Raw genomic sequence first — 16,028 nt, 5'->3', positions numbered from 1 at the left:
AAAATATTAACTAAACTAACTTTTACTATATAGTTTCAATCTGTATAAGGCCTTGTTTTTTGTTCATTGATTGTGATGACCACTTGGATAACTCATTGTAAATTTTAGAAAATAGAAATCATTTCACATGATTCTTTGTTTAATAAAATAAAAATTAATAAAAGAATAATGTACGTTTAAATTAGGATGAGAAACCAAAAATTAGTTTACATAAATATATAAATAGATTATTGTTATAATTATTATTATTATATTTTATGAAATAAAAAGTGTTCATTAAAGCAAACAATACAATAATTACTCGACCATTAAAATATCATAATTTCTAAATATTCTTCCAAAGTAACATGTATGATATTCAGTTCTGGAAAATTGTTATAATTATATTTCATTCATATACATACATCATTGCAGTATGTATTGACAAAAAAAAAATTAATCTCTGTGTACGCAGAACAAAAGAGAGGTTGCTGAAATGTAATGCACAGTTGCTAATTATTTGCAAATGAAAAGAGATATCAAAAGAAACAAATATGACATTATAAGTAGTACATTATATTTGCAACAAAAATTTAAATCTATTTTTTCATTTAGTCAGCGTACAGCTATACATTTTTTCCAATGGCAAACCATGTTTGTCATTTTGCCAACACAGAATGTTGGCAGTCTTGCTATGATCAACAACCTCACTGCATCCTTCAGTTCATTATCCTTGGTAAAATGATTGCCCTTAATATCCCTCTTTAATTGTGGAAAGAAGTGAAAATCACAGGGCACCAAATCTGGTGAGTATGAAGAAGCGAAATAGATTCAAGTTTTAACTTCACGAGAGCCTCAGAGATTGCATGCAAAGTGCGAGACCAACCATTTTCATGCTGCAGAGTGTTTAGCTCTGTAGAGCTAAAGTTTTTTAACATCTCTATGTGTCGCCAGAATTTATATTCGGTCTGCCTTCCACGTAATCAGTACACACATGTGTAATCCCAGAACACTGTCAAGGAATTGTTTTGCTGAGGCCAAAAAATGTTTTGAATTTTTTTGATTGTGGCAAACCATATTATACGCTCTGTTATTTTTTTCTTCTGGGTCATAAAGACGTTCTCAAGCTTTGTCAAAATATTGAAAAGGAAGTATTTTCCCTTGTCACAATAACATTTCAAAAGCTGTTTGCAACATTCTTTTTGTTGTTGTTTATTCTTTTCCGTGAGTTTGCCTGTCACTTATAGTGTACAGATTTTATGGATGTCCAATCATGCAATAATGTGTCTGTTGGTCATAATATTTATTTTCACAAAAGATGAATACATGCATATTACAGTATCATCTGAACTAGAAAACAAAAAAAATTTCAGCATGATGAGATACACACAATACTAAACAATTACTATTAAATGTATCGATAGTAAATTATAAATAGTTAAAAAAAAAACAAATTACCTTAAATTTTGATCTTGATAATTTTCTACGGGGTTTATTTTGATAAAGTAATCCTTTCTGTAAATCAATCAATAGATCTCTAGTAATTCTATGCCACGACATATTATCTTGATCACAGTCCATACCGTGATATATATCTTCATCCTTTAAAAAGAGATTATTATTTATTTTTAAGAATTCAATACTTAGAAAGTATACCCAATGGCAAACCTAAAAATTACATCTTAATACATCATTTACAAATACAAAGTAAATATAAAATTCAATAAAGAACTTTGGGTGTAAATAATAATACCAGAAATATAATCAGAGAAACATTAATGTATTTTCTACAGTTAAATTTTTAGGTGAAATTACTAATCTTTTTTCCATAAAATCAAGAGTAAGTTATGGTGATGGGCTCTTACCAATACTTTTCAGTTGTATTTTCTTCATAGTTGGTATAGGAAGATGCTTTCCTGTTTATTGACTACTGCCTTCGCAAATGATTTGGTAATCTTGTCGGATGATTCCAAATACTTGTATCCACAAAACAATTAAAATATTACAAGAAACAGGCGAAAGAACAGGCTTACAAATATCTTATGGAAAACACAATAGAAGACTCCAAGTATGAAAAAATAGAAAACGTATTACAATTAAGTACCTCATAGAAACTATATAACAGAATCACCAAGAAAAGATAGCTCTAAGAATTCGAGCAAACAAAATGGATCGGTTTATCATCGTTATAAAACAACTGTCTTTATAAATATAAAATTAATATATTTGAATAAAATGATTTGCCCAGAAGTGTTTTACACTGCGTGATCTCAACATGGACCGTTTCCAAGGAATCCAAGAGAAAAAAGGAGATTTTTAAAGAACATATTTGGCTTTATAAAGGATGACCTACTTATTATACACATACACATGCACACACCCACCCACACGCATGCACCCACATATGCTTCCATAAAAAACTATACCAGAAATAATATATGAGAGGAGATTGGCTTTCAATGAGTGATTGAATTCCCAAGAAAACATCCTTTTTTCAACTAGAAAAAAAACTAAGAACATACTGTGATAAAGTTAAGAAAGACTTAAAAAAAGCAGTACAGAAATTCCAGTCTTACAAAACTGGTAATTAATCCAGAAAAAGTAAAAGAAATCTTAGAAAGGAGGATTTCTACAAGCTCCAGAACAAAAAAATTAGTGATAAGATTTCATGAAAAAGACTGGTGAGAGATTTAATAACTACTGGCAGGAAGTAAATGGATGTTAAGAAAAGTGTTGAACATGGTCAGTAGTTGATTTATGTGGTGAACAAAAGAATTTTACATAAATATACAGACAATAAAAGTTCAATTATATAAATGTCTATCAACCGGTCTACCGGTTATGAAGATGATATTGAGGAAAAATTTATTCCTTAAAAGTAAATTTAATTTGTGGTTTAAAAACAGAACTTTTGACATTACTTTGCTCAGTCTATATTGTACAACAGAAGTAAGCGTTTCATCATAAAACCATTAATTAGTTAACTACATAATTATATATTGTAAATATTACATCTAGATATTTCACTAGGTTAAGGTTTCGATGATGTTTGCATCCACAATAACACTTAAGTTGTCTATATCATCTGTTGTTGTTGTCTATATCATCGGTTGTTGCTTAAGAGCAACAACCGTTTAACTAGTGACACTAAACACAGAGAAGAGCAGTAATCACTACTGAAAAATAAATGTTTAAACTAATGAAAACATTTATCTGAAACAATAGCTGTACTGCATTCCTCTTCTTTTTTCATTACATCAACTCTCTGATCACAAATACTGAAATACAGCATAACTACATAGCCTGTAAACACAACTGCAATTATCACTGAAACTAGGCAATTCTGTAATCAGAAATCATATGGTTTTTGCTTTCACTTATTTTATATAAAAGGATTATTTACTTTTTCTTTAAATATTACCATAATTTTGACAAATATGCACCCACTGTTATAAATAGAATAAAAATAACAGGAAAAGTAAAAATTAACTGAAAAACTGTTTAAAATGTTATGAAGAATAAATTACTTTTTAACTGTTTCTAACTAAGAGGGGTTTCCCCATAATATAAATAAATATCTTCTCTCTCTCTCTCTCTCTCTCTCTCTCTCTCTATATATATATATATATATATATATATATATATATATAATGTAAACATGCATGTGCATGTGCGCGCGCGCACACACACACACACACACACACACACACACACACACACACACACACACACACACACACACACACACACACACACACACACACACACACACACACACACACACACACACACACACACACACACACACACACACACACACACACACACATATAGAAAGTTTAATCAATGTTGCTTAGAATTACTTAGTCAACACTAGTTTAAATTATCTTTTTTTGTAGAGCACTCCTACATGGCTGTAAAAACCATCAACAACAATTTCAGATAACAGTTTGGCTTTCTTGTACAATACTAGGATAAGAAAAAAAGAGTCCTTAGACAGTACTTAATGCGTACTACCACACTAAGATTCACTAAAGAAGTGGTTACCAAGTCGATTACCAGATATTACAGCTGGATTCAGGTTGGCCTACCCAACTATCACAGCACTTGTATAGGAAGAAATAATCAGGGATAAGGAAACGGGTAGGGAAGAGGAATGAAATGATCAACCCAAAAAGTAAGTATTTCCTCTGATCAAGGTAGTTTAGCATCATACATTTGGATATGTCACCCATTTTTTTCTTAACCCATTCCAGTCTTTAATGGAATATTCCAACATGGCCGATGTGCACAATTAGGGTCTTTGTCGGAATATTGCAACATCCACCTTTTGTCTGGTTTTATTCGTTCTCTGATATAATAGTCTCTCATTTTACATATTTTTTTTTTTTTTTAGTAGTACCACAAAGATTAATTTTGTTAATTTTAATTAATCTTTTTGTTAATTTTAATACATTGTAAAGTGAGGGATTTTCATGTGTATTTGATCATAATCAGCTGGAGTAGGGAGTTGTTTATTTATGGTAGAGCGCTATATTTCTCATATCGCGAAATACTATAAATATATCAGTACATAAGTGTATAATTATCAAAAAAATGTTGTGTGTAGGTAAATGTAAAAAATTAATTGCATAAATATTCTGTATATAAATTCTGAGAATATTGCATGTGTGTGTGTGTGTGTGTGCGCACACGTGCATGTGTGTTGGTATGTGTGTAATAAAATATGTTTTGCATGTAAAAATATTGTTTTTAAATTACACCATTATTAGTCCAAATACATACATTACACACAAAAAAAAAAAATAGAGCAAGATAACATCCACTTCTGTAAAAAAAATAAACAGATAAGAGATTAATTTTGCATCTTTTTTTAATTCAATGAATTAATTCACCATATAAGCTCAAAGCTTGAATATAAGCAGCGTTTGATTTTGAAAATGGAAATTTTGTAGCATATAAAAAAGTGCCAGCCTGACCCTCAGATTTGAACCTGAGATTTCTGGATGAAAGGCCTTCATAGAGACTGGTAGAGTGGCCTTTATTTAGTTATAAAGTGTCAATAATTTAAAAACGTAATCGTGCAAAGATTTATTTAAACAAAATTGGCCCCTGAATGAAATCTTGTAACAGAAATATCTGATGAGATCTTCATGGATTTCCTTACCTAAGAGCAATCTGTGAATACAATGACAATAAAATGATCTGTACCTGAAATTCTGAACAATTACATTTATAAATAATTAAGTAGTTTAAAACTATCAATTCTGATGAAATAATAACTTACTTTTGCATATATAAGTCGATTAGAACAAGTGTAATGTAATGACCACGAGTCTTTTTTCTCTCTATTTTGTAATATTACGATTAACGAACTATTATCATTAGTTGATAATTTTAAATCGGCGCTCAAAACAAAATCCAAGACATGTTCCATACGTAAAATTAGTCCAGTTTCTGCAACAATATAATCAACTCGATTGTATTTAATATAAAATGAAAATATTTTTCTTATTTCTAGATTTAATAGCCACAAATAAAGGTTTACGCCTACAGAAAAATCAAAAATTGAAAGGAGCAAAGAAAAAACATTGTTAAAAATTTTAAATATCTGAGGATGGAAGATTACTCATACTCAGGAGATTAACAGTAAAATGCAGGCTACACAAATACAGAACCGTTTATATAAATTTATTAATTAATTCAGTTGCAGATTGGATTCTGAACAGAGTTCATGATAGGTTAAGGGCAGAGCCATTCTGCTGAACTATAAAAGTAGAGATCCAGTGGGTTTCCGCAGAAAATACCCCTGGGGAAAAAATAAAATTAAGGGATGAATAATAAAAAGAGACAATCTACTAAAAAAAACATGTTACTGTGAAACAAACAAATATACTAAAATATTACTTCAAGGCCTCTTCTAAGCAGTAGACATCCATCCAATCTCTACAATTCCTTGGACATCAGAGTACAACACCAAAAAATAATGTACAAAGAATCTTCACAGAAAGTGTATACTACAGGAAATCTTAAAATTCAACAAAGTAAGACCTTTAATTTGAATAAAATGAAGATGGTTAAAGTATATTAAAAAAAACCTGAAAATGACTTTACCTAATGACTGTTACTTGGTGGAAAGAAGTGTACAACTCTTGCCTCACATTTCCATTGCTCAGCTAATTTCTTGTATACTGTGTGCTGATTGCTTAAGAAATAAAGTAAATAAATATTTTTTAGATTAGACTGTAGTTTTATTTTACTTCAATATTATTTTATATAATTTTAAGGATATCACTATAATTTTACACTTCAATATTATTTAATACAATGTTTATAAAATAAATTTATATTAATTTTAATTTTATTATAATTTAAGATTCCAATTAACGTTAACTCTTTATAAATGTTAGAAAGACTGAAACAGAACGTATGTGTTTGTTAAGTGATTGATTACAAGAATATTAAAAAAAAAGACTACAGGATTTACAGAACTCTTTACATGATAAAAAAAAATTCACATGATTTCTGCGATTTCACATTTGAACAAGAAATATGTGTGAAGGATAGAATAACTATGATCTTCATTAACCCCCTAGGCTAATAATAATTTAACATAGAAGAAAATAAGAATAATAATGATAAATATACAAACCCGTGGTATGATAATTAAGGACATAAGATGAAGATTGCTGATCAAAACTTCTAGTCATAGAACCACCATGTGGCACAACCCATGTAGGTTTAATGACAAAACCGTCTTCAAGTATTTTACGTCTAGGTTCCGGTTCGGTTAAATTTTTACTATAATGTGATAAACCAAACTGTGCAATTTGTGTCGGATAATAATAACCTTGACTTTCCCATTGTGTTGAAACAGGTACACCTAAAAATAGAATTAATTATTACTTAAACGATTTTTAAAATTATATTAAATATATTTATGAGGACTATTTGAAGACAGACACATGTTATACTGAGGAAAACAAACCTATTGCTGTAGGAGCATAATATAAGCACAGAAACATAAGCACAATGTAAGCATTGATCTTAAATCTCATTTTGTATCCACCTGTGATGTAGTCTGTCCAAGAAACACAGACCATGTGTAGTTCACAACAACTGTGGGATGTGCGGTTTGATTCATTTTTTGCAAGATGAAAAACACGGCATCACCAAGATCAATTATCATTGTATTGTGTTTATAATAAAAGCGCTATGATATTGCACTAAGTGTCATTCTAAAAGTAAAACTCCACTCGCATAGACTGTAAGGAATTTATTTGAACAGTTAAATAGGAGCTTTTCAATCATCTCCCTTCAACCCATCGGGTTGGTCTAGTGGTTAACGTGTCTTTCCAAATCAGCTGATTTGGAAAGTCGAGAGTTACAGCGTTCAAGTCCTAGTAAAGCCAGTTATTTTTACACGGATTTGAATACTAGACCGTGGATACCGGTGTTCTTTGGTGGTTGGGTTTCAATTAACCACACATCTCAGGAATGGTCGAACTGAGAATGTACAAGACTACACTTCATTTACACTCATACATATCATCCTCATTCATCCTCTGAAAAATTATCTAAATGGTAGTTACCAGAGGCTAAACAGGAAAAAGAGAGAGAGAGAGAGAATCATCTCCCTTCAGCCCAATTTTGTACCAAATTACTATCATCTCTTCACCGAGATGAAGTGTCCATCCGAAATTATAAAACCAACAAGGAACTCATCAATGAAGTTCTTGAGTAAGGGGCTGTCAAGGTACAGAATTATATAAGGATGTAAGTTTGATCTCATCAGGTAGCAGGACTCGTACCCAAATGATATAGTACATAAAAGTTATTTTATTATGAGGGTTAATCAATATAAACCAGTATTATGAGCCAATTATACATAAACTCCCCTACTCTGTTGTTATTCTGAAATTTATACCTTCGCAGAACCTCCTTCAATGTTCCAAACAAAAAGAAATTAGAGAGGATAAATTTGGACTGCAGGGAATGTTTTATGGTTTCTCACTAAATTTTGTCCAGTTTGTCCCCAGTGCTAAAGACTGTGTGAGGCCTAGCATTGCCGTGAAGCAGAATCAGATCTGATCAATGATGGCGCCTTTAGCTCTCCTATAGCCAACTTTCACAGGGCGATGTTTACGGAGAAAATTGATGAGCAATTTACCTTTCCAGTACCAAAAGATGGTTATGAGAATTTTCCAACTGATGGGTGTTTTTTAACCTTTATAGAGCAAGGCTCTTCTTTAACACCTAAGGTCTATACTTGCTGATTTCAATTTGGGAGAGTAGTGATGGATCTATGTCTCATCTGTAACTATTCAATGTAAAAAATGATTTCCTTTTGTCAAAAATCAATGCAGAAACCTTTGAAAATTTCTCATTGGGCCTGTATTTAATTTTGGGTCAAAATCTTGGAACTCAAGTTGCATAAACTTTATGAAACTCAAGGTGGTTTGTAATAATGGGAAAGTATTTTCAAAAAAAAGTATTTATTTGTGGTTGGTTACTAACAACACCGCATCTGTGACATTAATAAAAAATTTTCATATATGTGTACACGAACACGAAAATACTATTATTAGTCTAAATTTTTATTTACAGGTATAAATTTATCTCTTTGTAGGTAATAATAATATATAAATAAATCCACTCCTGATCGTTATACATATATAACCACCACATACAGTAAGAATAAAAAGGTGAAAATGGTTACCTAACTGTAGTGCTTTCGGAGCATGATATTTACCATGATAAGATAGAGAGACTCATTATAGTGGAAATGAGACTTGTATATTGTGATGTATGTCTCGTGTATTGTGATGGTTTTTAATTTAATCACAAGTATACACATACTGATGAAATTTATTTTAAATTTTATTTTTATTCTAATTAATGTATAATTTATATTTTTGACTCCTGAAGATGTAGTGATACTCCAAAATCGGTACGGTTAGGTAAGTGCTGTTATTTTTTATTCTGACTTTATCTGGTGGTTATGTTATAATTAGTTTAAATGTTTTTTTTTAGATACAGTGCTAAATATAATTTTTTTTTAAACTATATATATATATATATATATATATGTATTACAGATACATACCTTCAGAAGCACTAATACATTTAACACGTTCTCTTACTTCAACATTATAATTTTCAAAATATAAAAATACACCACGTGGATCATATTTTGTCTTAGGATAATATACTTTAGAATATGAATGAGACCATTCAAACCGTTCATAACCGTCATATGTTGCTAATTTACCGTACACCTAAAATAAAAAAAAAGTACATACAATTTAAGAGATAATAATACAGTAATAATTTAAACTACATTGCGTGAATATGGAATTAAAATGTTTTAGAATTAAAAACAGATTGGAAGTATGGCTTACTGCTTAAATTATACTAAGAGTTGTTCTTAGAATGCTGTACTGACAGTTTAATGATAAAATAATCGCCCAAGATTACTTTTAAATGCAAAATAATATTGAAAAGAAATAATACTAGCTGATGTAATTTTTTATTTTTTCATAAAAATGGAATGTATTTTTCTGCTTAGATTGACGTTATGAAAAAATTATAGCAGAGACTATTGAAAAATAAGAGTTCTTATTCTGTACTTGTTTCAGAGCTCATATATAATATTCTGTTTAAGAAGATCCAAAAAAAATGATAAAACAGAAATAGCTGGTATAATATTGTTGGAGTTATTCCATCTTGACATCTCAAAAAATATATGATTAAAAGTCTTGTTGAGAGCGCACGAAGAAGTGGATAATAAATGACAATGAACTGCACTTACTCTAAAAGGAGCAGTAAAGAAACCGTCTATTATTAAAGAACATAAGTGTAATCAGCAGTCGACTAGTTAGCATTAAACAAAGCTATTGCTAATATCTTAGAAGTAATAGAGCATAATGCAATTTCTAAGAATAAAACATCTGATTTTAAGAGTGCTTTTAAATATTTTTTTCTTTCTGCACATATATATTTTCTGAATCGCGTAACAATTCAGAAAATACACACGCACAGTAGTCTAGAAGTCAGTTTTCACACAGTCTTAAATTCTGTACTGTGTGGAAAATTTTTGTTTTGCAGTTAGTAATTATCAGCTGATAACTGTTAATGATGAATATAATGGTGTTTGTGCACAAAATTAGAATGAAATTTAATGAAAACAAGGATAAAATTTATTCAACGTTCAGAGTGAGATTTGCAAATTTACCACAACTGAGATGTTAACATGGCTTAAGCAAAACATAATCTTACGGGAAAGAAATGCATATAGAAATAATATAGATCTTACAAGAGTGGGCTATTAGGCTTCCGTTGCCATTTTTATTAAATTACCAAACCCGTTGAAAAGATCATTATACCAGTTTATATTACAAAAAAAAAGATACTCTTAGGGAAGCAATATATTTATACATATTAAATACATATATAAATTAAACATTATTTTTACGTATGTATTGTTAAAATACATACATTATATTGTATTTCTGTCTATGAATTTTTAAATAAAGTTAATTAAAACAAAAGAAACAATTTTCTGTATACCATTCAATTTATATAAAATATATGTTCAAATGATTTTTTTAAATAATGCCTCACGACTTCTTGTATTTATTTTAAATATTATTTCATTAAAATTTTGCATTTTGAGATGCTGCTCTGATTTAAGTTTTACCGTGGTGTCTGTTGATTTTTCCAGCAAATTCTGGAACGAACCCTGTTTTATCTGTGTTGATAGCAAATCTACTCATTCTTGATCTGATCTATATAATGTATTAATACACACAGATTAGAATAAAATATTTATTTATTATATTACTAAAATAACTACCCTTTTTTGAGTCATTAATGAATATACACTAGGCTTTAATAACTGTATGCATGGATCTGGTATAATCCAATATGATCATTTTTTAAGGAAGGGATCCCAGTAAGTGAAAATTTGTATAACAATTTTTCCCACTTGCTATAATTAATTATTGTTTGGATTCATAAAAAAAGTTATTTACATTGATGGTTGAAATAAATAAAAAAAAAAAAAACCATTTGACTGTATAAAACATTAAAATATTCAGCTGGTTCATAAGCTTTTTTTATATGCAAAGACTCACACAAATATCTTTTATTTTAGTTATTTTCCTCTTCTTCCATGAATTTCTCATTTTTTTCAGCATGGCTTTGTTTCTTTTCATTTGTTCATTTTTCCCTCTTTCTTTTTTTGATTTGATTTGCTTTTTTTGTTCCACAACTTGTCAAAGATTTGTTTATAATCAATTTGAGTCCATCCTGATCATATGCCCCCAAGAAATTTAACCTTATTTCCTTCTCGCTGTTTCTAGGTCTTCTTGATTTTGATATATCTCCTTGTTAAATTTCATTCTCTGTCGTTCCTCTGTTACCTTTTTGCCAATAATAATAGGTAAGCATTATTATTATTCATTTATCTGTTCTTTTTTTTGCATCTCATTCAAAGAAGCATCTTACATAATAGGTGCGTGTATTTTATATATTTAAAATGTAAAATAATTACTAAAGGTTTTCATGAAATAAGACCATTCGAATTGAAAATATAATAGCAGAAATATTATGAACTAATGTAAAAATTGAAAAATAATATAAAATAATTAAATACTCACCTCAAAATATTTATGTAAAAAGGAAAATGGTAAGTAAACTTCTTCGCCTTCACGACGACAACCTATTGTGTATTCACCATTAATATTACAATCTAATTCTTCAAAACTTTGAAGTTCACTGCCACCATGATCATTAGGACCATCCTATTAGTGAAAAATGAAACAAAATTATACAAATTTTTTATAGGAAACCAACCTTTCAAAACTGAAATTAGTGTCTCAACTGGATCAATAATTGACATGGTGATGGTCTCTCGCCAATTCTATTTAATTGTATTTTATACAAAGTAATCTGTGAAATTGAAAACCAAAACTTACCACAAGAATCAGAACAAAGAAAGGAAAGTAGCTCAAAACCAAAGAGGAAACAACAAAGAAGAATTATAGAATAATAGATAAAATTAAGAAAAATGATAACCGAGAGGCAGCATAAGATTAAAGTCTCAAAGGAAAAATAAAATTTTATCATGCAGTCTGGGGACAGCCAATTAGAAAAAAGTTATTTAATACTTACTATTATCCAAAAAATGTAACTTTACGGTAGTTATGACCGTAGAAGTTCTTCAAAAAATATTTTTTTTTGTTTTAATAATAATTACTCTACAAAACATACGATTAAAAATATATGAACGAGAAAAAACGTTTTTTTTTTTTCAATAATTATATGGAATTTTAGTTCATTTCCAGTCTTTTATAATTTTTAACACATGATTGGTTGAAAATATAGAATATTAGCAGCTCTTTATGAAGAAGCTCTAAAAAAAACCATTCAGATAAGATGTGATTCTTTCTAAAAAAACAAGCACAGTGTGTTGATTTGTTTGCTGTATGTGCTTATTATATTTTTATTTTTAAAACCAACATGTACATCCGATATAGTAAATAGAATGGACATGAAGCTATTAACAGGATATTGCTTATTTTTTTCTTTTTTTTTAACAATTACTGTTTTGATTAAACGAAAGAATTGTGTTTAATAAATATTCTGGAATAATCGTACCAGCTTTTTTTCCTAATATTATTTTTTAAATTTATTTAATATATTTAAAGAAGAGCAATAATATACCTTTAATAAATCTACTGATCTTTGGAGATGAAAAGGGAAAACATGGGGTTAGAGCTATGTTAAAAAATCACAACTCAAGAAACAGCTAAAAATGTTCAGGATTTTGAAGCTTTTCGTTGTAAAAGTATGTTGTTAGTACGCTGAATTCATGAAAATGATTTAGTTACAATTGGTGCCAGCCTCCGTGGCACAAGTGGTAGCATCTCGGCCTTTCATCCGGAGGTCCCAGGTTTGAATCCCGGTCAGGCATGGCATTTTCATACCCTAATTGTCATTCATCTCATCCTCTGAAGTAATACCTAACGGTGGTCCTAGAGGTTAAAAAAAAGAAATGTTACAATTGGCAAAAACATTTAACAAAATCATGTGCAATGAAACAGAAACAATGTTACACTTTCGCAGGGCCATAGGCCCACCTTTTTTCTAGTATTAATAAACTTAAATATACTGCCTAATATCAGAAATTAAAATATTTGGGAAAAATCATCTAGCATTTTTTGCGATTCAAAAACATAAGATATTTTTTGGCTTTGCCATTTGAAAAAATATTCTCAGCAAATCTGCTGATAAAGGAGATGTTCAATATGCTTATATAATACTGCAATTAATGAAAATTCATAGCGTTAAATTTGTCTGAAAGATGAAAAGAAAAGTTGTAAATACTATAAGGTATATTAGAAAACAAGGAATATACTTATGTTAAATACTTTAATATTCCATCTGTTATTATGACTAGAATAAAATCCAAATTTCAACAATTAAGTGAACCTCATCTGCTTGAAACATTTGACGGGAAAATGAAATACAAATAAATAATATAATACAGAAATTTAATCCCAAATCAACATTTGATTGTTTTGAAACGCTGGATTTTTATGTTGGAATTGATTTGTCTTTTAATAATGGCTAAAGCTAATTTTTAAATCTAAAAGCAGGGAGAAAAATCTGTTAACATTAAAATAATGAAACACACAAATGAAAATTACATTAAAAAAAAGAAAGATGGAAATGCTTTGTAACAAAAAGAAATTATATGATAAAACTGAAATGTGGCCAGAAGGAACCAGATAATTTTTTTTACAGGTAGAAGATGCAAAGAACATTTCCGATATTGAGATTATTACAGTGAAACTGTTGGTAATAGTCTTTATTTTACTTTTGCAGCAATACATGTTATACAGTGAGCTTGCAATGTATTAATTATATAAGAGACAGTATGCTACTAGAGTTAAATTTTACTCATCAGGTTTATGCAGATCTTGATGTTTCCTGATCTTTAACAAAAAAAAAAAAGTTTAGCACCGAAAAAAATCCAGAAGAATATGCATATGTATATTGGCCTGTTTTTTGCTTTATCTCCAGGCTGTATGGACGAGTTTGGATGAAATTTGGCACAATGATTTCTATATATGAGGCACTGATAGCATTTAATTTTGGCTAGTCGGTCAAAGTTGCAAAGAGATGCAGACTTTATGGGCCTCATATCCTAAAATTTAAAGCCAATTGTAGATAAACTTTTTTACATAATTTAGTACCCCTTAAACATTTTTCTTTAAGGTACTTTCAGATGGTGTCTGGACTTATTCTTACCCAAAAAAAGGTTTTTTTTTGTTATTTCTGTATTTAAAAGTCACATTCTAGAACAAATTAGGTAATAATGATTTTTGGTGAGTTATTGCTTTACTTCATATCTTCAGACTGGATGAACTGAATTCTATCAAATATTGTACAATGATTTCTGATTACAAACTGCTGATCGCATTTAATTTTGGTTATAATCATGTAGTGAGTAGAAGTACGGTCACTATGCGTCTCAAAATTTTATTAAGAGTAGAATACTTTTTTTACGTAGTTCTTACTCGCATACTTATGTACTTTAATGTTCCACTAATTTTCTTTCTAAGTAATAGTTGACGATAAAGTTCTCCAGACTTTGCCTCCTTTTTTACCTGTCTTTTGAAAACCATTGATGTACACAGAAGCTATGGATTAGTAAACAATATTTTCATAGCCAGTTCAACGAAAATACTAATGTCACATGTGATGAAGTTGACACATATACCATCAGTAGAAAAAGAACTTTCTCAATTAATTCTAACCGGTAAAAAGTATCCATTTTGGAAAAAAAAATTAAAAACACATATCGATTCATTTTAACAATTAAAAACTGATTTTTGGAACTAGTGAAACTATAGTTCTTTACAATAAAGACAAAATTATGGCTCTGACTAAAATTGAGTCTGAAATATCAAGCATACTTAAATATTAATTTTAATAAAATCATACTGCTTGATGAACATACCTGCATAACATCACTTTTAATATTTTCATTGTGTAATGAACGAGTTAATGATGGTATTTCTCCTCCACAACGAGTCCATATTGAAAGGGTTACAAATACAACTACTGCACAAAGGCACACTAGAGTAGTTTTTAAATTTATTCTCATACTTACGGAAACTATAACAAATAAAAATAAAAAATAAAATTATAAATAAATTTTACATATTATTTTTATATTTTCAGCTGAGTAAATCTTGTTCACTAATCAATTACTTTAGGCTTATTATAAATAATGTTTTATTCAAATAATGACAAGTCACGTAAGAATGGCTACAACATTAACATAATTAGTCTCTATTTGAGTTCATAGTAATTAGCTCTACTGCAATACAGAGTGGCTAACGAAGGAAGGAAAATATTTGAGTTTGATCTGTTATAATCACCTAACTAACATTATAGAAAAATAATGCTTGACGAGTCCATCTTGTTCTATTTTACGTTACTTCATTAAGAATTTATTTAAACTAAAAACATGAAGAAAAAAGAAAAACTTTTATTTCGACCTTTTTGAGGTACATGTAGTTTTATAGCTCTGTAACTCTGACAAAACAATTCTGTAACAGGTATATATAAATAGACATAAAGTGTACATTTTTTTTTACTCTCATCAAAAAAAAATAGAAAAGATTTCTTTGTTGAGTACTGTTTACCTTTTTTAGCTTCATTCTTTTATCGCTTGTCAAACCTTATTGTAATAAGTTTTATTACTCGATTGAAAATACATTGTTTATTAAACCATATGTTTGCTATATCTTTAATGTTGCTATCATGTAACATCTTTAATGTATATTCAAATTTCTTTAGAATTCTGGTCTGGTTAACCTCGTTAAAATTGTTGTTATTGGGATAATAATAATTATTATATTTTCTGCCAAGAACTCAGGAATTACAGTAATCTTAGAAGAAAATATAATAATAATAATTATCTTAATAACAACATAGAAAAAACGTATACACCCGGGGGTATATTAACAAAATAT

The 16,028-nt window shown here is 29.2% G+C and overlaps 1 protein-coding gene across 3 annotated transcripts in view; it reads right to left on the bottom strand.

Moving 5' to 3' along the window:
* Nucleotides 1-16,028, bottom strand: part of Hsepi (D-glucuronyl C5-epimerase) — a 289,844-nt gene that overhangs the window by 51,975 nt on the left and 221,841 nt on the right. For all 3 annotated transcript variants that reach the window (XM_075381564.1, XM_075381566.1, XM_075381565.1), the window contains 6 exons: nt 15,008-15,165; nt 11,640-11,783; nt 9,086-9,257; nt 6,632-6,862; nt 5,267-5,436; nt 1,438-1,581 (listed from right to left, as the gene is read on the bottom strand). In XM_075381564.1, the coding sequence (XP_075237679.1) occupies nt 1,438-1,581; nt 5,267-5,436; nt 6,632-6,862; nt 9,086-9,257; nt 11,640-11,783; nt 15,008-15,165 (1,019 nt within the window). The remainder of the gene's footprint in view (nt 1-1,437; nt 1,582-5,266; nt 5,437-6,631; nt 6,863-9,085; nt 9,258-11,639; nt 11,784-15,007; nt 15,166-16,028) is intronic.

This window comes from Lycorma delicatula, chromosome 13 (genome assembly GCF_047948215.1).
Source record: "Lycorma delicatula isolate Av1 chromosome 13, ASM4794821v1, whole genome shotgun sequence".
NCBI lineage: Eukaryota > Metazoa > Arthropoda > Insecta > Hemiptera > Fulgoridae > Lycorma > Lycorma delicatula.
Note: the sequence above shows the minus strand (reverse complement) of the source record. Positions and strands in the feature narration are given on the sequence as shown.